The sequence below is a fragment of the Mus musculus genome, chromosome 7 (assembly GCF_000001635.26).
Source record: "Mus musculus strain C57BL/6J chromosome 7, GRCm38.p6 C57BL/6J".
NCBI lineage: Eukaryota > Metazoa > Chordata > Mammalia > Rodentia > Muridae > Mus > Mus musculus.
The window spans coordinates 116,418,763-116,441,621 of record NC_000073.6 but is presented as its reverse complement, the minus strand read 5'-3'; the positions used below and the strand labels follow the sequence as shown (position 1 = coordinate 116,441,621).

The 22,859-nt window shown below is 41.8% G+C and overlaps 2 protein-coding genes across 5 annotated transcripts in view; one reads left to right on the top strand and one right to left on the bottom strand.

The window, feature by feature from the left end:
- Pik3c2a (phosphatidylinositol-4-phosphate 3-kinase catalytic subunit type 2 alpha) overlaps positions 1–22,859 on the top strand; it is a 106,201-nt gene that overhangs the window by 1,844 nt on the left and 81,498 nt on the right. The gene's annotated exons all lie outside the window — the stretch shown is intronic.
- Gm40453 (predicted gene, 40453) lies at positions 4,696–6,840 on the bottom strand. The gene is made up of 2 exons (XM_011241958.2): positions 6,250–6,840; positions 4,696–5,079 (listed from the first exon to the last, which is right to left on the bottom strand). The coding sequence occupies exons 1-2, from the start codon at positions 6,737–6,739 to the stop codon at positions 4,730–4,732; spliced, it is 840 nt and encodes a 279-aa protein (XP_011240260.1). The 5' UTR covers positions 6,740–6,840; the 3' UTR covers positions 4,696–4,729.

Genomic DNA, 22,859 nt, shown 5'->3' with positions numbered 1-22,859 from the left:
CTCAGAGTTTGCCTCACAGCATCACATCAACCCTTCAGATCAGGAGAGGTACAAAGCACTTTCTTAAATGCTTTAACCACATACCTGTAGAGATGAGCCTGAGCTACAGAAGACTAGCTCCAAAAACAAAAAGCAAAACAGCAAAAGTTCTGTGAGCTGGGGGTATAGCTAAGGAAACTTGTCTAACCACAGGTTTGATTCTCAGTACTTTCAGAATGAAGTTGTAACTTACCTTGCTTTATTTAATAAGACAACTTAATCTGTTTTACTAATTGATCATATTTCCAAGACAGGCAAATACTGAAGATATTTTAGTGTGCTAAATTTACAGAATTTGATGATTTGTTTAATCTGGACACACACACCCTACCCTCCCAGTACTAGGGATTAAACCTAGGGCCTAAGCAAGGACTCTACCACTGAGCCATATCCCCTTTAGTTTGGTGGTTTCATTTGATAGTTGTAACTGAGTTGGGCTATAAACCAACCCTGAGAAACTGGAGGGAGGAGGAAAAGAGAGAAAGAAAACAAAGTAGAAATTGTTCAATCCACCTAGGAAGACAGGTTAGCCAGTTGGTTATAAAGACAGTGGTGGATTCATAGTTCCAAAGAAGGCTGTGATCTCCTGGGTTGAGAGCTAAAGAAATGAGCAGGTCTGATGAGAAAGATCATGCCCAAAATGAGGCTTACAGAATGAGTTCTTTCTATTAACAAGGGCAACATGGGTAAAGGTGATAAGATCCTAAGCTTTCTTGCAAGTGGTAAGGTAATTGAGAAAAGTGCCTAAAAGCTCTGATATTTATTCGATAGTATTTATATACAATATTCTTTTAGCAGGAATCATGGTCACACTTGGAAATTCTGCTCTCAATAGGTGTATTCCACAATGTTCATAGGACTATGGTTGAAGCTAAAAGAAACCTCTTGATTTTTCTTGCTTATGTGGGAGCCACAATTTTGTTTGTTTGTTTGCTTTTGTTGTTGTTATTTTGAGACAGGGTCCCTCTGTATATCTCTGGTTATCCTGGAACTCACTACATATATTAGACTGGCCTGGATCTGTCTCTGTCTCCAAGTGCTGAGATTAAAGGCCTGCACCAGCACATCTGGCCATGAAGTCACAGTTTTTATATCTTTATTTTGTGCATTTGTGTATGCCTTTTATCTTTTTTGCAATGTTTCTTTATTTAAATTTTAATTTCATATATATTATATATTTATTATATATTATATAATGTTATATAATATAAATATATATGTATATATACTATGATATTTCCATCCCCACCCCTGTTAATCCTCTGTTATTTCTTCCCTTCCCAGTGAACCTCTTCCTCCCAACAACTTTCATGTCTTCCTTTTTCCCTTTTGTGAAAATTTTAATTAAGGTTGTCTGCATGAGTGTGGATGGGTGGTTATTTACTTAAGTAAAGGCGGCTAGCTAGGGGTTACACCATTGAGGAATATGACTTCCCACCCCTGGCAACCATTCTTATAGCTCCTTGAGAGTGGGGCAAGTTTATGAGTCCCTTCCAAATCCATGATAGAATGTTAATGGGCCCAGTCTTATGCAGGTCTTGTGCCATGTTTCTGTGAGTAATGGATACAGCAGCCGTGTCACACCCTGAAGACTGTTTTACAGTATTCCCTCCCATATTCTGGCTCTTAAATTCTTTCAGCCTCTCTTCCTCGTATTACCTGAACCTGATGGTACTGATGTCTTGTTTAAGTCTGAGCCCTCAGCAGTCAGTTGTTTTCAACACATTAACTAATCATACAGCTCTTCATTAATTTACATCCACTGTAAACAGAAGCTTTCTTTCTTTTTTTTTTTTAATTAGGTATTTTCCTCATTTACATTTCCAATGCTATCCCAAAAGTTCCCCCATACCCTCCCCCCCACTCCCCTACCCACCCATTCTCACTTTTTGGCCCTGGCGTTCCCCTGTACTGGAGCATATAAAGTTTGCAAGTCCAATGGGCCTCTCTTTCCAGTGATGGCTGACTAGGCCATCTTTTGATACATATGCAGCTAGAGTCAAGAGCTCCGGGGTACTGGTTAGTTCATAATGTTGTTCCACCTATAGGGTTGCAGATCCCTTTAGCTCCTTGGGTACTTTCTCTAGCTCCTCCATTGGGGGCCCTGTGATCCATACAGTAGCTGACTGTGAGCATCCACTTCTGTGTTTGCTAGGCCCCGGCCTAGTCTCACAAGAGACAGCTATATCTGGGTCCTTTCAGCAAAATCTTGCTAGTGTATGCAACGGTGTCAGCGTTTGGAGGCTGATTATGGGATGGATCCCTGGATATGGCAGTCTCTAGATGGTCCATCCTTTTGTCTCAGCTCCAAACTTTGTCTCTGTAACTCCTTCCATGGGTATTTTGTTCCCATTTCTAAGAAGGGGCAAAGTGTCCACACTTTGGTCTTCGTTCTTCTTGAGTTTCATGCGTTTAGCAAATTGTATCTTATATCTTGGGTATCCTAAGTTTCTGGGCTAATATCCACTTATCAGTGAGTACATATTGTGTGAGTTCTAGCTTGATGTTTGCATGGCTTGCAACCAGAAGTGTTTTCTGTCTTTAGCAATAGTGTCTTATTACTTAGGTCTGCAACCAGGAGCAATAGCAATCAATAGCCTGTATTAGGGGGGAGCAGGAAGGGGAGCTTTGGGTACTTTCTTATCCCACAAACCTATTAAGGGGTATATTACACCATCCCTGGCACTAGGATTTTTGTTTGAAATTGTTGGGACATTATTCACTTGGGATCTTACTATGTAGCCCTGGTCTGGAATTTGCCACCTTGAGAAGCCTCAAACTCAAGAGATCTGCTTTCTACCTCCTGACTGCTGGAGTTAAAGGCAAGTGCCACCATGCTTAGCCTATGTTTTCTTTCTGATGTGATAGATTAAAAAAGAACAAGATATACACATAGACTTTTTGACAGTTAAAAGGGATATAAATACAACTGTGAACTACTTGATTACCTTTTTGCTCTTCTAGGTAGGGTCTCATGAAGCCTGTGCTGGCCTCAGATTGTAGCTAAGGGGGACCTTGAAGTCTAGCTCTTCCTGTCTTCTATCTAGCAAGTGTTAGGATGGCAGGTACTAGCAGAACTGATCTTGCATTTCTTTTTTATCTATTTGGATACAAAATAAATGGAATTTTAAAACACTTTTTAAATAGATTTGAAAGCAGTTTTTGTTGGCTTAGCTGTAGATATTTATCTTTGGATTTTGAGAATATATTAAAATACTATTTAATTGTGCTTTCTGGAAGTCATACTGTGAGATGGAGTAATATACTTTAGCTCAGATTGGCCCAGAACTCACTATATAGGCCCAAGTGGCCTTGAATTCATGGTAGTCCTTATGTCCCAGCCCTTCAAGTACTGCTTTATGGACACGAAGCACTGTACCTGGCTTTATTATTGAGATCCAGTCTTTCTATGTAATTCAGGTTGCCAAGGAACTAACTTGCTGGCCTGCCTCAGCCTCCTAAGTACCTGGGATTATAGGCATGCACCACCATACCTAGCTTAACAGTTACACTATAGGGAAAAAAAATTGTTTCACTTAATTTGGTATACATTGAAATTTGTTAGAAACAGACACTAGAAGTAGATAACTTAGACCCGTGATTCTCAATCTGTGGGGTACAACTCTTTTGAGGGTTGAATGACCCTCTTTCACAAGGGTCACCTAAGACATCAGAAAACACAGATATTTACATTGCTATTTATAATAGCAACAAGATTACATTATAAAATAGCAACAAAAAATTTTATGGTTGGGGGGGTCATTACTACATGAGGAACAGCATTAGGGCTGCAGTATTAGTGAAAGACCCCCGAGGTGGGTAGTCAATCAATCTGAGGAGACCCTCTCAAGGACCAGCGAGACCACGATTCGGATGCAAACAGCAAGAGGCTTTATTGAGAACACGGGTACCCGGGCGACGCAGTCTATCGGAGGACTGGCGCGCCGAGTGTGGAGTTTTTACCCTTTTTATAGGGCTGGGGCTGGGGAGCAAAAAGCGCGGTTACAGAAGCGAGAAGCGAGCTGGTTGGTTAGTTCGAATAAGGCTTGGGGTATTTCTCGGTCATTTGGGGAAACTGAGGTGGGACTTTTTAGTTCTAAACAATGTCTATTTTTAAGAAATGGGTATGGGAGGGGTACGAGGAAAGGGTCTAATGAAGGTTCAACAATGGGCACACACCTGGTCAGAACATTGGCAGACACACAGGTTCAAGGAGTGGCCAGAGCACTGTGCACCTCTATTTTTTTTAAATCAGTGAAGCTAGTTCTGCTAACACTGACGTCTGAGAGCCATCTGTTCTTGGCCCTGAGCCGGGGCCCAGGTGCTTGACCACCGATATTTGGCCCCTGTCCCAGTATTATTCAGCCTTAATCTTTAACTGTTAATCTTTAACTGAACTTTCTTGTAACTTTTGAGAACTCAGCTCTGGTACTTTTTCATGCCTTGCAAAATGGCGTTACTGCAGCTAGCTTGCTAAGCCTGATGGTGGGGTCTTTCATTCCCCCCTCTTTCTGGAAACTGAATAAAATCTTTTATTCACGTGATTTTACTTTTTCTGGATCTATTGATTTGAGTTGGTGATACTGTTGGGTCAAAACCAGGGCCTGCACTACCGAAATTCTGTCTTTTACAAACTGGACCAAGCGGTTGAGAATACAGGGTCCGAAGAGTAGGATTAATAAAAGTATTATCAAGGGGCCCCACGGGTTAATCTTATCTTTAAGGGGTTTTGAGAACGCTGGACCTTCCATGTCGGTCCTGATGCTGTTCCGGCCGGAGGGGTTGTCGCCGCTTTTACGTGAGCGGCGTGGATCCACGCAGCGATGCCGTCTACTTTGAGAGCGGTGGGGGTGGTCAGCAGGACGGTGTAGGGTCCTTTCCAGCGAGGTTTCAAGTTCTTAGTCTGGTGCCGGCGTACCCACACGGTGTCGCCGACACGGAAGGGGTGTGGTATCACTGGCTGGTCCAGCTGGTCCTGATAGGCAGCGGCCAGTGGCTTCCAGACCTCTCGTTGTACTGCTTGGAGGGCCTGTAAGTGAGCTTGGAGAGAGGGGCTATTAGTAAACTTTGACATTTCAGGATCATGGAAATTAACAAGGGGCGGGGGCGCCCCATACAGGATTTCATACGGAGTGAGTCCATGGGGGCCCGGAGTGTTGCGGGCTCGGTAGAGGGCTAAGGGAAGTAGGAGTACCCAGTCTCTAGTGCCAGTTGCAAGCGTTAATTTGGTCAAAGTCTCCTTGATTGTCCTATTCATTCTTTCTACCTGACCTGAACTCTGGGGTCTGTAAGCACAATGTAGTTTCCAATCAATCCCCAGTAGCTTGGCCACCGACTGACTTACCTGGGAGACGAAGGCAGGCCCATTATCAGTCCCCAACACTTGGGGCATTTTAAACCTTGGAAATATTTCTTCCAGAAGTTTCTTGGTCACTATTTTGGCAGTCTCATGTTTGGTTGGGAAGGCTTCAACCCAGCCAGAGAACGTGTCCACGAATACCAGGAGATACTTGTACCCATACAGTCCGGGCTTTACTTCAGTAAAGTCAATTTCCCAATGGGTGCCTGGTCGATGTCCTCTTACTCGTGTTCCGGCCCTGATCTTAGTCTTACTGGCATTTACTTGGACACAGGCTTGGCATGATTCCGCCACCTCGTGGAGGATCTTATCTTTATTTAGCATGTAATAGGGGCTTTTTTTCCTGTCTAGAAGTGCCCTCATCTTCTGATAGCTAAGGTGGGTGAGCTGGTGAAGGAAGTCTAATAATTTAAAGGTGAACTGGTCAGGCATCACAGGTTTACCTTGCAGGACCCAATATTTTTTCTCTCTATCATATGTGGCTCCCAACTCTTGTAGGTTCTTTATATCTGTCTCAGTATAATGGAAGAAGTCTGGAGTGTACGGGGTTGAGGTCTCTATGAGAAGTGAGGAGGCCTTTGTGTCAGTCCCCATGGCTGCTTCCCGGGCTGCCTGGTCCGCCATTCGGTTGCCTTTAGCTTCAGCACTATTGCCTTTCTGATGTCCTGGGCAGTGAATTATACTGAGTCTTTTGGGCAGAAAGAGAGCTTTTAGTAAGGCCAAGATTTCGCCCTTGTTCTTGATCTCCTTGCCTTCTGAGGTGAGCAACCCACGTCTCCTATATATTTCTCCATGGACATGGGCGGTAGCAAAGGCATAGCGGCTATCAGTATAAACATTTAGCTTCTTACCTTCTGCCATCTTTAGGGCCTGGGTGAGTGCTATTAGTTCAGCTCGCTGGGCGGATGTCCCGGCTGGCAACGCCTTGGCCCAGATTACCTCGGTCTCGGTGGTCACCGCTGCTCCAGCCCTACGTTGTCCCTCTTGCAGGAAGCTGCTTCCATCTGTATACCAGGTGTGGTCGGCGTCTGGGAGGGGCTGGTCCGTGAGGTCTGGTCTGGTTCCGTGTGTCTCGGCCAAGATCTCGAGGCAGTCATGGTGAGGCTCTTTCCCCGGTAGGGGGAGCAACGTAGCCGGGTTTAGGGCTACCACCGGTCCGAACTGGACCCGGTCCGTATCTAGGAGCATCGCCTGATAGTGGGTCATGCGGGCGTTGGATAGCCAGCGGTCAGGGGGTTGCTTGACTAGTGCCTCTACTGCATGGGGGGCCAGGATGACTAGCGGCTGTCCCATGGTTAGCTTGCCTGCATCTTTTGTCAGAACGGCAATGGCTGCTACCATCCGTAGGCAAGGGGGCCACCCAGCTGCCACTGGGTCTAGCTTTTTGGACAGGTAGGCCACCGGCCGACGCCAAGGTCCCTTTTCTTTGCAGTAGGCGCATTGGTCCTTATCAAGTTGGGGCCTCCTCCGCTCTCCCCCCTGTCTATCCTGTCTCTGACCAATAACTACAGTGGCCAAGAGCTTGCTCATCTCTCTATGTCTTCTGCGGTCCCTTTCTTTCTCTCTCTGCTCATCCTCTGCCCTACGGCGTTTTTCTTTTTCCTCTGTTTCTCTCTTGATACGTTCCTCTCTTTCTTCCGGGGTTTCTCGCTTATTAAAGATCTTTTCAGCTTCCCTCACTAAGTCTCCTAAGGTCTTGCTCTTTAAATCTTCTAACCGCTCTAACTTTCGCCCGATATCCGGGGCAGACTGCCAGATGAATGACATAGACACATTGGTTTCTTGCCCTGGGTCCTCAGGGTCATAAGGAGTGTACCTGCGATAGGCCTCTTTGAGTCTCTCTAAAAAGGCTGAGGGAGACTCATTAGGTCCCTGGGTTATCCCTTTTACCTTGGCCAAATTGGTGGGACTTCTGCCCGCGTTCTGGAGACCCGCTAAGAGCAACTGGCGATAGAGGACTAGGTGGTTCCTACCTTCTGTAGTGGTGTAATCCCAACCGGGGCGTTCAAGGGGAAAAGCAGCATTGACTTCATTAGGCAACTGAGTGGGGCGTCCATCATTGCCCCGGACTGCCTTTCTAGCCTCTAGGAGCACCCGCTGCTTTTCTTCTCCGGTCAGCAGGGTCCCCAACAACTGCTGACAGTCGTCCCAGGTGGGCTGGTGGGTGATGAGGACGGACTCAATCAAGGCCGTCAATTTACCTGGATCTTCAGAAAAGGAAGGGTTATTATTTTTCCAATTGTATAAATCCGAAGAGGAAAACGGCCAATACTGAAGCTGGCCATCTCTCCCCATGCGGAGTGGAAATGCCTGGGAGGTGGTGGAGTCCACTGCGGGAGGGTCTCTCCTTCCCCGCAGTCGAGACACCATGGGAGAAGGGGGGGAAACCTCGGAGGTGGTGGCCGCCTCTTCTTCGTCGTTCTCCCTGGCAGAGGAGGAGGGTTGTGCTCTGTACGGCGGGGGGTCCTCTGTGAGAAGGTCAATGAGGGGTCCGCCGCTATCGGGGAGAACCTGGGGCTTAGGAGGTTTGGACTTTATAGAGGGGGTAAGGGCAGGGTAAAGGGCAGATCGGGACGGAGGTTGCGCAGAAGGACCGGGCGGGAGGACGGGAGCTGTCGGCAAGGGAGGAAGTTTAGGAGACACAAACGGTTTGACCCACGGAGGGGGGTCATAGGCAAGTGCCTCCCAGGTGACAATATATGGGACCTGATCCGGGTGTCCGTGGGGACCAGGACAAAACACTCTAGACTTAACCTGAGAGATAATACTTAAATTGAGAGTACCATCCTGAGGCCATCCCACATTGAAAGTTGGCCATTCAGCGGAACAGAAGGTAATCCAGCGCCTCTTCCTGACATCCACAGACTGGTTGGATGCAATGCGCTGGACATCTCCCCAGTGCTGCAAGGTTAAACTCAGAGGGGTAGTTACGGTCTGTCCCATGATCTCGAAAACACTTAAAGACAGAAGAAAACTAACGAAGAACAAAAGAACAACAAACAAATCAGACGCGCGGCGCGGCTTCGGCGTAAAACCGAAAGCAAAAATTCAGACGGGGGCGGGAAGTGTCTCTGTCTCTCGTCCCCCAACAAAGCCACGTACAGTGGCGGAGCTCCAAAAAGTCCGACTCGGGTAGGTTAACTGATACAGAATGGGCCACAAAACGGGCCCCCGAGGCCGCTGGGACGTCTCCCAGGGGCTGCGGCCGGGAATACGAACTCGTCAGTTCTTCCGCGGAACCGCCAGATACAGATCTAGTTAGCTAACTAGTACAGACGCAGGCGCAAACATTGGATGCCGGCACAAACACGCACGAAGACAGAGACAGACACGAAACGACCGCTGGCCAGCTTACCTCCCGGCGGGGGGTCGGTGGTCCCTGGGCAGGGGTCTCCAAATCTCGGTGGAACCTCCAAATGAAAGACCCCCGAGGTGGGTAGTCAATCAATCTGAGGAGACCCTCTCAAGGACCAGCGAGACCACGATTCGGATGCAAACAGCAAGAGGCTTTATTGAGAACACGGGTACCCGGGCGACGCAGTCTATCGGAGGACTGGCGCGCCGAGTGTGGAGTTTTTACCCTTTTTATAGGGCTGGGGCTGGGGAGCAAAAAGCGCGGTTACAGAAGCGAGAAGCGAGCTGGTTGGTTAGTTCGAATAAGGCTTGGGGTATTTCTCGGTCATTTGGGGAAACTGAGGTGGGACTTTTTAGTTCTAAACAATGTCTATTTTTAAGAAATGGGTATGGGAGGGGTACGAGGAAAGGGTCTAATGAAGGTTCAACAATGGGCACACACCTGGTCAGAACATTGGCAGACACACAGGTTCAAGGAGTGGCCAGAGCACTGTGCACCTCTATTTTTTTTAAATCAGTGAAGCTAGTTCTGCTAACACTGACGTCTGAGAGCCATCTGTTCTTGGCCCTGAGCCGGGGCCCAGGTGCTTGACCACCGATATTTGGCCCCTGTCCCAGTATTATTCAGCCTTAATCTTTAACTGTTAATCTTTAACTGAACTTTCTTGTAACTTTTGAGAACTCAGCTCTGGTACTTTTTCATGCCTTGCAAAATGGCGTTACTGCAGCTAGCTTGCTAAGCCTGATGGTGGGGTCTTTCATTAGGAAGGTTGAGAATCACAAACTTAGACCAACAACATACGAGCCTGATATTTGCATTGATTGTTGATTATAGTTTAAGTAATGGTTTTAGTCGTCAAGATTAAATAAATAGTGAAGATTCTTGTTTTCTTGGAGAAGAAAAATGAAGTGTAATTATATTAGGACTTATTTAGCATAGTGTCTAGAAAGGTACTGTTTGTACCCAGGTCCTGCAATACTGGTCCAGTGTTCTTTTCATTGTGTTTCTTAAATTGGTGTTTGTTTACATATATAACGTGTAGCACAGTTTTGGAGTATTTTTTAAAGAATGAGCAAGTTTATAGTCCATCCTGGAAAGACCAATTATAATCCATATGACAACATTTTTCTGAGATAGGGCCACAGCGTACAAACTGGCCTTGAATTTGCTATGTGGCCTTGAACTCTTAATCTTCCTGCTTCTACTTCCCAAGTACTGGCATTACAGGTGTGCACAGCTGATTTCCTCCCTCCATCTCTTCTTCCTTCTCTCTCTCTCTCTCTCTCTCTCTCTCTCTCTCTCTCTCTCTCTCTCTCTCTCTCCCTCTCCCTCCCTGCCTCCCCTATCAAGACAGGATCTCAAAAGTATAGCCTATGCTGGGCTTGAACTTAGATTAATCCTATTGTCTCAGCTTCATGAGTGTTAGAGTTACATTGTAGGCCACTACATGTATCTAAGAAATCATCATTAAAGTCCCACCATGTAATGAGAAAACAAAGCAAAATCACAATCTTTTTTCCAGGTGAGAGGAAATGGATGAGAGGAGATCAGTGTTGGTAATGCCTTCTGTTGAGGAGGGAATGGCACAAGAGTGATTTTTGTTTCAAAAAAAGCAGTCTACTTAGAAGTCAGGAAAATACTTTTCAAATGTTCTATTTTCAGTTTGGGAGAGTAAGTAAACATGTATGCTCTTCCTATAAGATAAGCTCTGACGGAGACCTAACTATTCTTAGAAAGGAAACCACAGTGCTGTGAGTAACCGTAACTGCATTGGTTTATTTATTAAGTCACTTTATCTATCTTCATAGTAGAATTTATGACTGTTCTTAAAATCACTTCATAGTTTACTGTATAAATCAGTTTTAGACTACAGTGCTAAGAGGGAAAAGGGTGGGTTTTAGCTCCAGGGAATATGCTGTGTTCCCCTCCCCTCCCCTCCCCTCCCCTCCCCTCCCCAACCCTCCCCTCTCCTCTCCTCTCCTCTCCTTTCCTTTCCTTTTCTTTTTGGAGGGATTGGGAGACAGATTTTCACTGGCAACTTGAACACCCTCCAATCCTTCTGCCTTAGTCTCGGCATGCTGAAATTACATGTGTGTATCCCATATCTGTCTTGGAATGGCCCTCTTTTGTCAGAATAGACCTCCTCCCTTCCTCCTTTTACATGTTAGATGAGTATTCTGTCATGGAGTTTTCAGACTAGATTTTGTGCGTGCTGAGCTAAAATGCTTGGTATGACAGTGCTTGAGGTTTTTTTTGTTTGTTTGTTTTGTTTTTTTAGTTGCGCACTCTCTCTCTGTAGCTTAGGTTGGCCTTAAATTTATGGCATCCCTGCTTCCAGCTTTGTAAGTGCAAGGATTACAGGGTGTGAACCACTACATATGCCCCACTAACTGCAGTTGCTCTTTTTGCCCCACATAGTTTCTGAAGATGTTTTACATATAAAAATCCATAAATCTATTTATCTAGACATCTGGGCATCCAAACTGAACACTTCTTTTGATTATGGAAAATAGCAGTCACAGAACTGGCACAACAGCAGTTAGGACAAAGAATGTGGGACTGGGGATGTGGCTCCATTGCTAGAGTGATTGCCTAGAATTTATGGAGTTCTGTGATCAAGCTTGATGGCCTACACCTGAGGTCATAGTGTTAGACGAGAGGCAAGAAGATCAGGAGTTGATGGTTATCCTTTGCTCCTTAGTGTAGTGAGTCTGGGGCAACCTGAGCTCTACAAGGATGCTGTCAGCAAAAAGAGGAGGGAGGGCGGAAGGAAGAGACAGACAATATTTTCATCACTTCAAAAAGATTGTTTTGGGTTTTTTGTTTTTGTTTTGCGTTACAGTCTAGTTTTGTAGATCAAGCTGGCTTTGAACTCTTGATCCTCCTGCCTTAGCCTCCTGAGAGCTAGGATTAAAAGCATGCAACTCTGGACTCCAGTGGGTACATGACTTCAACCCAGGGTCTTGTATCTATTAGATAAGAACTTTGCCATTGAGCTATACCCTCAGTTCTCTGTCTCTCTGTCTCTCTCTCCTCTCACACATACACACACAGAGATGAACATTTGCTCATTTATAATTTAGTGGCATCAGTTATTATGTTATCTATACCACTGTCTATTTCAAAAAACTTAACTACTGCAAAATGAGACTGCCCATTGAGTAATAACTATCCATGCTCCTACCTCCTGAATTCCTTAATAACCATTACCCAACTTTCTGTCTCCCTATTTTCTTATTCCAGGTGTTTCCTGAGTGGAAATAGACAGCATTTGTGCCTTTTGTTTGGTTTATTTCACTTAGTATAATGCTCTTAAGGATCATTCATGTTACAGTATTCTTCATTACTTTTTATGACTAGATGATATTCTGTTCTGTGCATATGCCACATTTTGTATATCCATGCATTGATAGATACTTGGTTATTCCCACCTATTGGCAATTGTAAATAATAGTGTTTATACCAAGATTGCACAGTTTGATTATCACAGTGTCCTTTGAACAGATTGATGTGTAAATTAAATCTGTTTTTGGTGCTTTTGAGTATGAGTAGAATTGCTAGCTCAAACAATAATTATTTTTACATTTTAAAAGAAGCACACAGGGGCTGGTGAGATGGCTCAGTGGGTAAGAGCACCCGACTGCTCTTCCGAAGGTCAGGAGTTCAAATCCCAGCAACCACATGGTGGCTCACAACCATCCGTAACGAGATCTGACTCCCTCTTCTGGAGTGTCTGAGGACAGCTACAGTGTACTTACATATAACAAATAAATAAATAAATAAATAAATAAATAAATAAAAGAAGCACACAAAAGCGTTTTTTTAGAGTGGCAGCACCTTTTTGTATCCCTTACCAGCAAAATATGAGAGTTTCTGCATATATTTGCCACTACTTCATATTTTCCATTAAAAAATATCCGTAACGAGATCTGACTCCCTCTTCTGGAGTGTCTGAGGACAGCTACAGTGTACTTACATATAACAAATAAATAAATAAATAAATAAATAAATAAAAGAAGCACACAAAAGCGTTTTTTTAGAGTGGCAGCACCTTTTTGTATCCCTTACCAGCAAAATATGAGAGTTTCTGCATATATTTGCCACTACTTCATATTTTCCATTAAAAAATTATAGTTGTCATGTAGATTTGAAGTGTGTCTGGTTGTAGATTTGTATCTCCCTTCTGACTAATGTTGTTCAGCATCTTTTCATGGGCTAGAACTTCTTAGTGTTTAGAGCACATTGATGCTTATTTTATTTTTATATTTATTAAAGTTTATTTATATGAATACACTGTAGCTGTCATCAGACACACCAGAAGAGGGCATCAGATTCCATTACAGATGGTTGTGAGCCACCATATGGTTTCTGGGAATTGAACTCAGGACCTCTGGAAGAGCAGTCAGTTCTCTTAAACACTGAGCCATCTCTCCAGCCCCCTCGATGCTTATTTTAATGATTGGACACACACATGTACACACACACACATATACACACATAACACACATATGTATCTATACGTAAACATACATTCTACATTGCATGATAGGTAAGCACTCTTATCAACTAAAAGCCACATTCCCATCTTGACTTCGTTTTTTATTATTACTGTTTCTTACTTTGTAATTCTTAGTTGTATTTCTGTTCTAATTTTTCTCTTCTTTTAAGCTATGTTGGAAGTGAAGAAATGTACTGTAACATTTAGCACAAAAGATTTACTGTTATTTGTCATTGAAATATTGGTAATGTCAAAGTATATTTAATGATTCATGTCAAATGAATGAACAGAAAAGTAGTCCAAAGTTCAGTAACTATCTCCACCATGAGCTTCTGTTGGGAAACCAAGTTAGATTGCAAGCTTTGAGGTCAGCATGCTGCCTTTCAGAAGAATCCTCTTTCTGTAGCTGGGCCTTCTCTTCCTTGAGCTTCCCCCACTCATATATAGTAGACCCCTGTCTAGACACAGAAGGTTGTTGTGGCCGGGTGTCCTGGATGTTTAGAATGTTGCTCTTAAGGGTTTGAGAGTGGAACAAAGATTAGTGCTTATTAGGTTACAGTATAACCATTGTTTTTGTCATGACTTAAGCTCATTATTAGTATACTTGTACAAAACATTTTGAATTTTAAATTTTAAAAATATGGGCTGGCAAGAAAGCCTAGTGGGTAAAGGAGCTTGTCACCAAGCGTGACAACCTGAGTTGGATCCCTGGGACTCATGTGGTGGAGAGAGCCAATTCCTAAGGTGTAGTACTTAGGCCTGGGTACCCCTACACACCTCAAACACACACACATATCATCATCATCATAACAATATTAATAATTTAACTGAAATAAAGACAGGTAAGATTAGTTACCTTCCACTTTATTCTTGAACTTCTGTGCTCCTCTATTTACAGTTTGTTTGGCAAGCAATTTACTCACTTGAGCCATCTCACTGGCTCTCACCTGGCAGGTACTGGAGCTCTGGAGAGCCTTTGCCTGCATTTTGGTCTTTTTGTTTGTTTTCCCCCTTTTGAGACAGGGTTACACTATGTAGTTCCTGGCTGGCCTGGAACTGTATATAAGTGGAGCAAGCTGACATTAAAATCAATAATAATCCTCCTGCCTCTGGCTCCTGAGTGCTGCAAGTGCAAGTGTTATACACCATGCTGGGTTTACCTGATTTTAAGATCATGAAGAATCTTGGGGAAACTTAGTTTTTCCCATGCCTCATTTTTTTTTCCCCTAGCATCCACCTCCCCAATGAAATGATTTTGTTTTTCTGTCTCACAAACTATCTAAACTCAGCATGTTAGTTTGTTTTTTTAATTTTTTAAGATTTATTTATTATTATACATAAGTACACTGTAGCTGTATTCAGACACACCAGAGAGGGCACCAGATCTCATTATGGGTGGTTGTGAGCCACCATGTCGTTGCTGGGATTTGAACTCAGAACCTTTGGAAGAGCAGTCAGTGCTCCTACCCACTGAGCCATCGCCAGCCCCAGCATGTTTGTTTAAATCAAACCACTTCTAACATTTCCACTGTCACCATCCTTAATGCCAAATCATTGTTCCCTCATTTATCTGCATATTTGTCTATTGGGTCTCCCTGTTTCCCTCCCTGTCTTTGCCAAGAAACCCACTACCCTTTCCATGCTATACAAAACTGTCTGTTATTGAGCTATACTCCAAGCCCTCCATTTTTATTTGTTATTTTCTACAGAACAGTAGGGATTTTTGAACAGTGTAAATTCATGTGCATAAACTTTATCTTTGTTTTTCTGTTACACTGTTAAGTACAGTAGAGTGTCTCCAACACTACACACTCTTATTGTCAGATTTTTCAAGGTTCTTTGAAGGAGGACAGGGAGGTTTGACATGTAATCTTAATGATTAAACTTTTTTTTTTCTTTTGTGGCTAGACATTGAAACTGAAGCCTGTAGCCTCAGCTAACTTAATTTATTCTCCGTCTTTATCAAAACATTTCACCAGATCCACAAAGTAAAATTAAGTTTGATTCAAATGAAAAACTTTAATTGTGTCAGACTGTAAGGCAGAAATATTACTACACATTTAATTTAAATTTAGAGGAAAGAATTAAAATTTGCAAATAAGGTTTGATGTTGAAATGCTGGTGTTTGAGTAAATCTTACCATTAGAGCCTAACTACTTCATTTACTTGAAAATTTGGTTCCCTGAGTAGTGAAGTGCCTAATCAAAGCTGAAGTGCAGCTTGGATAAAACCCAGTCATGAGTCTCTGCCAACTGTGCCTATGCAATGAAGGCACAGTCGGAAAAAAGCACGGCCCTAAAACTCATAGGAGAATCCCTGGTTGCCAATACTCCAGGTACACTGTTACACACTGACAGTGGGAACAACACATTCTTACTTCACAGGGAAAACTACAGAAGTTCCACGTTGGGAACATTCCTGGACTTTGCTCTACATGCTCTGTTCCTTGGCTGATTTTAATCTATCTTTTCCTTGTAATAAACCATTAACCACAAGTGTAACAGCGAGCGTTCTGTACATTTTATGTATCCTACCGGATTATCAAACCTAAGGGTGGTTTGGGGAACTCTGCCTTTCAATGTACAGTTTATGTATGACATGAGGATAGTCTTATAGGCATTATGCCTTCAGAGGTGAGATGATAATAAAGAAGGTAAGGTAGATCTGAAACACAAAAGATAGGAAGAAGGACTGAAGAACGTTTTAGAGACAGGACAGGTTGGTTAGAGAGACTGACAACAGAGTTCTACAGGATGTCAGTGTTCAGAATCCATATTTTGCTGATGAGCTGTTACGGTTCTTTTTCAGTTATTTTTATCTATTTATTTGCTAGCTACCATGCTCAGGTGTTTTGTTGTTGTTGGGTTTGGTTTTTTGTTTTTGGTGGTGTTGGTTTTGATTTTTTGAAACAGGGTTTCTCTTTGTAGTTTTGACTGCCCTGGAACTCTACCAGGCTGGCCTCAAACTCATAAAGATCTGCCTGTCTCTGGTTCCCATGTGTTGGGACTAAAGGTGTGTGCCACTACACCAGACTCCATCTTAATTTTTATGTGGATGCTAGAGATTTGAATTTAGGTCCTTCTACTGAGCAAGCACTCTTACCCCCTAAGCAATCTCTCTAGTTCCATAAATGCATTGTTTATAGAATATTAAGTTTATCATTCTAGAATATTATTAAATGGAAGTTACATACTCTTTATTTATTTATTTTTGATTGGATATTTTCTTTATTTACATTTGAAATATTTTCCCCTTTCCAGGTCTCCCCTTCGGAAGCCCCCTATCCCCTCTCCCCACCCCCTGTCTCTGGTTACATACTTTTTAAAAGTTACATAACATACAAAAGTTATGAAGATGGTTAGGGATATAACTCAGAGGTAGAGCAGTTACCTCAAATATCTTTGGTTATTTTTTTTCTTTCATTTTTCCTTCCTTCCATTTTTGTTGTTTTGGGTTTTGGGCTTTTCAAGACTGGGTTTCTCTATGTAGTCTTGACTGTGCTGGAACTTACTATGTAAACTAGGCTGGCCTCAAACTCACAGAGTTCTGCCTGCCTCTGCCTCTTGAGCATTGGGATTAAAGGTGTGCACCACTACCATCAGGCTGGTTTGATTTCTTATGTTGCAAAAAATTAAAATAAAAATTACATTAAGTTAAAAAAGATAAGGTAGCTTTTATGTAAAGACCGTAGATTATCTATAGACTTAAATAAAAAGAAAATCTCTTTTCTTCCCAAATAGTAAGCATTTGAATTGCTTTTCTGCCTTGAGGAAAGCAATGGCTGTTGGGAACTGTTTTACCATGCATCATGTTACTGTGCAGAAATTATAATGCTTGTTTGCCCTTTTTTCCTGACTCTGGACTGTGCACACATGTGACGAGTCTGCTGGGTGTGGCAATGCAGGCTGTAATCCCAGTAGCATTAACCTATAATCTCAGCACCTTGGGGAAAAGAGGCAGGAGGATCAAAGTTCATCCTTAATGTGGGCTCTGCTACTTGAAACTCTGTATCAAAGAACCTAAAATGCTGGGCAGTGGTGGCACACGCCTTTAATCCCAGCACTTGGGAGGCAGAAGCAGGCGGATTTCTAAGTTCTACAGAGTGAGTTCCAGAACAGCCAGGGCTACACAGAGAAACCCTGTCTCAAACAAAACAAAACAACCTAAAACAAAGGTGAACTAGTCTCTTGTGATAAGTACGTGTAAAATAAACAATACTAAAAGAAGAAAATACTCTATTCATATTATCTGTGATGTGGTAATTTGGATATAGTAGAAAAATATGTTAAAATTATTTCATCTATTTGTTTTTATTAATAAAATTGTTAACATTTTAAACTTTTCATTTAAATCCTGTCTTCCAATTTATTTTTGTGATAATTAGTGTTTAATACCAAAGTACTTGGTTTCTCCTTTTAGATGACTTCCTCCTTCCCATGAATTAGAGATAGAATATTCTCTTTTCATCTACTGGTATTTCCGTCTTTAACAGAGATGGAACAACTATTTTTAGTTCTCTGTTGCCATATTCCTTCTAGTGTTCAAGATAATTGCCTCTCTCTATTTATTCTGAACCCAATCATCTGCTTTTCTAAGTAAAGGGTGAATTTTTTTTTGTTTTGTTTTGTTTTTTCGAGACAGGGTTTCTCTGTGTAGCCCTGGCTGTCCTGGAACTCACTCTGTAGACCAGGCTGGCCTCGAACTCAGCAATCTGCCTGCCTCTGCCTCCCGAGCGCTAGGATTAAAGGCGTGCTCCACCACCGCCCAGCGTGAAGGGTGAATTGTTAATAAAAGATTCTTTTTGCCTGATTTTTCTTTTCCAATTTTTGTTTTGGTCATTAAAATTTTGATTGTCAAAGAAAAAAAGAATTTGTCCTTATTAGTGAAATTATAAATGTGCCAGTCATTTGTTGCTGGTAAATTAACTGACAAATTGTGTATGTTGTGACTACCTAGCGGCGGTAACTGCCTTGTGATGAGAGTGAAGCAAAATTTATCACAATAGGAAAAAATAGTTCAAGATTGATGAAGAAATTTGATATTTATGATGGATAAGTTATGTTAATTTAAGCCTATAGTGGTTCCAGGTGATTTAAAAGTGTACCATGTAAATTAAGTAATGCTTCGATATATTCCACACTTGCTGCCTGCTATAAGTTTATTTCTATTTTACTTTTTAGATTTATTTATTTTATGAGTATTATGCTTTGTCTGCATGTATGTATGCTCACCATTTGTGTGCCTGATGCCTTGGAGATCAGAAGAAAGTGTTGGATCCCTTGATAATGGAGATATAGATGGTTGGAAACACCATGTAAATTCTGGGAACCAAACTCAGGTCTTCTGAAAGAGCAAATGCTCTTAACTGCTGAGCCATTTTTCCAGCCCCTATTTGCTTCAAGTTTAGGCATATTATATAACTGTCTATGTTTCTTCATTTGTGAACCAGAGATATTAGCAATAGGACTTTGTAAAATTTGTGAAGATTAAATTGCTTATATATAGTGTGACAGCATCTATATATCTCTAGCTCTACATAGATAGAAATATGTAGGGCTGGTGAGATGGCTCAGTGGGTAAGAGCACCCGACTGCTCTTCCAAAGGTCCAGAGTTCAAATCCCAGCAACCACATGGTGGTTCACAACCATCCGTAATGAGATCTGACTTCCTCTTCTGGAGTGTCTGAAGACAGCTACAGTGTACTTACATATAATAAATAAATAAATCTTTAAAAAAAAAAAAAAAAAAAAGAAATATGTAGATACTTGCCATGATTTTTATTAAGCGTTAGTAACTACAACTTCCACAATTGTGTGTGTGCTGTGTGTGTATAGGCCAGAAGCCAACCTTGGGTGTCTTTCCTCAGGTGCTGTCCATCTTTTGTTTGAGACAGAGTCACTCACTGGAAGTTAACTGAGTAGGCTAGGCTGGCTAACCAGTAAGCACCAGGGATCCATCTACCTGTAACCATCGCCCCAGTCCTGGGATTACAAGCCTGTACGGTCATGGTCATGCATGGGTTTTTTAAATGGATGTGGGGTTTTGAGATCAAACTTAGGCCCAAGTGGCAAGCACTTTCCTGACTGAGCTGTCTTCCCAGTTTTATAATATTTCTAGTAGTGGCATAATTGGTTCCAGATCATTGTCATATTAGAATAGTGTCTAGTTTTGTTTTTTAAGTGATTTTATTGCCTGAGTATTTAAGACAGATTTATGCGACTAGAGCAGAGGCTATGGATGACTCATACTTTCAAATGAGAGGAGGACCTCCTTAATTTTATAATAATGAGCCAATGAAATTGGTCTGTCACAGGTGAAATTTAGCATCCTCATCATTTCTGACCCTCAAGATGCCTGCAGGCTGAGACTGCTTTCTTAATCAAATGGTAGAGATCCTCAGGGAGGTCAGGGGCAAGGCCTCTGGACTTGAGGATTCTTCAATTTTTATTGCTGGCTACAAAGCTAGACCTATGTCACACCACAAGTCCCTCAGGATCACACCGATTTCTGAAGGTATCAGGCCTTTCTTGGCCATTTTGTAAATATGCTCCTGACACCGTCAGATGTCACCTTTAGCCAGGTGGGGATGTAGGCAGTAAAGGAGTAGAGCAGAGCCACCTTGGACAGGTCCTTTCAGGAGGCATGTATGTGAACCATGATGGTGGCTGGCAGCGAAAAGATTGTGTCCATTGTTAAACTACAATCGCTGCTTCTTCGTTTTCTTAGCATCTTGTGACTTTAAGTTTTTAAATCATGTATGCGACAGAGTTTAGAAGACAACCTCTAAGAATTGGCTTTCTTTTCAGGAGTTGTCTTTCTCTTTCAACCATGTAGGTGCAGAAAACTTAGGTTGTCAGGTTTTGTTGCAGGTGCCCTGTTTCTTGTTGGGTTGTTTTGTTTTGTTTTGTTTTTAAACAGAGTCTGGCTATATAGTGTAAGCTGGAATGGGAACTCATGGCTGTCACTCTGAAGCTTCCTGGAACCTCATTCTCCAGTGTTGCTTAGGGAGCCAACAGGGCTTGGCTAACTCTTGAATTGTTAAGATCAGAAAGCATTGAGATGAGTAACAAGACTGACTTGTTTTATTTTTCTGGAGGTTTAAATTTAAATTGTAAATTAATGTCTACCACAGAAGGAGCAAGGAGCTTTTAAATGAATTGCTTTGTTTTAGGGTATACTAATGGTGTCCAAAAGTTTGATTGACTAGTTTAATTACCCTCTTTTAGAGAATTTTAAAGTAGCTATAGTAGTGAACAGCCAGGGGTTACCATGAAAGTTAGTGATAAATATTAATTATTACATTAGTTCTTTAATCAGACTTTTAATTTTTTTATCTATAAAATGGGGCACTTTGAAACATTTTTACTTGTAAAAGATCATGTAGCTCCTTCCTTTCTAATTAAAAGAAAAAAAACAATACAATTCTTTGGGGGCTAGTGAGATGGTTCAGTGTTGTAAAAGCACTTGTTCTTGCAGAGGACCTGGACTCCATTCCCAGCACCTGCGTGGCAGCTCACAATCATCTGTGACTCCAGTTCCAGGGGATCCAATGATTTTTGGCAACCTCCATGTGTACGAGGTGTGCATGTGATCCACAGATATACATGTAGGAAAACATTCATACAGGAAAAAAATTAATAAATAATAATAATAAAATAAAATTAATAAGAATTTAAAATTTAGCCAGGCGTGGTGGCCCACACCTTTAATCCCAGCACTCAGGGAGGCAGAGGCAGGCAGATGTCTGAGTTCAAGGCCAGCCTGGTCTACAAAGTGAGATCCAGGACAGCCAGGACTATACAGAGAAACCCTGTCTGGAAAAACCAAAAAAAAAAAAAAAAAAAGAAAGAAAGAAAGAAAGAAAAAAGGAAAAGAAAGAAAGAAAGAAAGAAAAAAGGAAAAGAAAGAAAGAAATTCAAATTTTGTTAAATGTGAATCATTGTTTTGTATACATGTATGCGTACCACCTGGTGTCTGGTGTTACAATCAGAGTGCCAGAAATGAGTTTGGATACTCTGGAACTAAAGTGATAGTTCTGAGCCTTTGTGTTGGTGCTAGGAATTGAATATGGGTCCTGGAGAAGAGCAGCCATTACTAAGCCATTACTTTAGCTCCTTCCCTGATCTTTTTTTGACAGGGTCTCATGGTTTTGGTTTTCCTTTTATTGAAAAATAGATGGCTTTTTTCTTACATAATCTATCCTGATTACAGTTTTCCCACCCTTTATTCTTTCCAGTACCTCCTACCCCTCCTTCCCCCCCCCCCCCCCAAAAAAAATCTGGTTCATTTCCTTTCTGTCCCTCTATAAGAAAACAAACAGGCTGGAGAGGTGGCTCAGCAGTTAAGAGCGCTGGCTGCTCTTCCAGAGGTCCTGAGTTCAATTCCTAGCAACCACTTGGTGGCTCATAACCACCTGTAATTAGATCCGATCTGGTGTAGACTCATATACATAAAATAAATAAATCCTTTTTTAAAAAAAGAAACAGGCTTCTAAGGGAAAATAATAAAAATATAATAACAAAAATATAAGATAAAACAAAAACTATCACATCAGAGTTGAACAAAACCAAAAACAGAAAGAGAAGAGCACAGGCAAGAATCAGTGTTGGCCTTGAACTGTCAGTGTAGCTGAGGATGATCTAGAATCTCTGATTCTTCTACCTCCATTTAGAATGGTTTTCTTAGATGCATATTTTCATTTACTGTGTAGAAAAGGCTTAGGCTCTAATTTTTTTATGAAAACATATTTTAAGGATAACTTTTATAGTGATTTTAACTGCATAAGTGTAATCAAAATTGTATGATAACTTTTGAGTTACGATAAAATTTTTGAGTGAAATATTACAGCTCTTTATAATTATAAAGCTTGCCCTACTATTCTAAGCTATGCTACTTCGTACATTTTTAACATTTCTGGGGTATAACAAAGGCTTCAATAAGTTTTTAATAGATTTTGATCAAGTAACAGTTGTCTATTTTATTAACTGATAAAGTTTGCTCTTGATCAGTTTAACAAATACTAAGAAGAAGATCATTACTATTTTGACTTTTTGTTGCATAATTATAAGCCTTGCCTTGGAAATATGTGAAGGGCACTCACGTAATTTCATGCCAGGAATAAAGCTAGAGTGCCACTGGGAAATGTCGACCATTTTGACAGTAGACATGACACCTCTTTAACTTCATTTACTGTGCCAAGTAGTTTGATCACTCAGGAAATGGGATAAAGTAAATGTGTTGTTTCTGCGTCTTCTGAACCCAAGAGTGGATACGGTGTTATGAGCCTTTACATTAGGATTTCATGAAACCTTTCATTGTTTTTTTTGTTTTTTTGTTTTTTTGGTTTTTTGTTTTTTTGGTTTTTTTTTTTTTTTTTTTCGAGACAGGGTTTCTCTGTGTAGCCCTGGCTGTCCTGGAACTCACTTTGTAGACCAGGCTGGCCTCGAACTCAGAAATCCGCCTGCCTCTGCCTCCCGAGTGCTGGGATCAAAGGCGTGTGCCACCACGCCCGGCTTCATTGTTTTTTATTTAGTGTGTATTTTTGTAAGTAGCTTCAAAAAATTTACTTACTTGTGTTTTGAGACAGCATACTACTAAGTAGTACTGA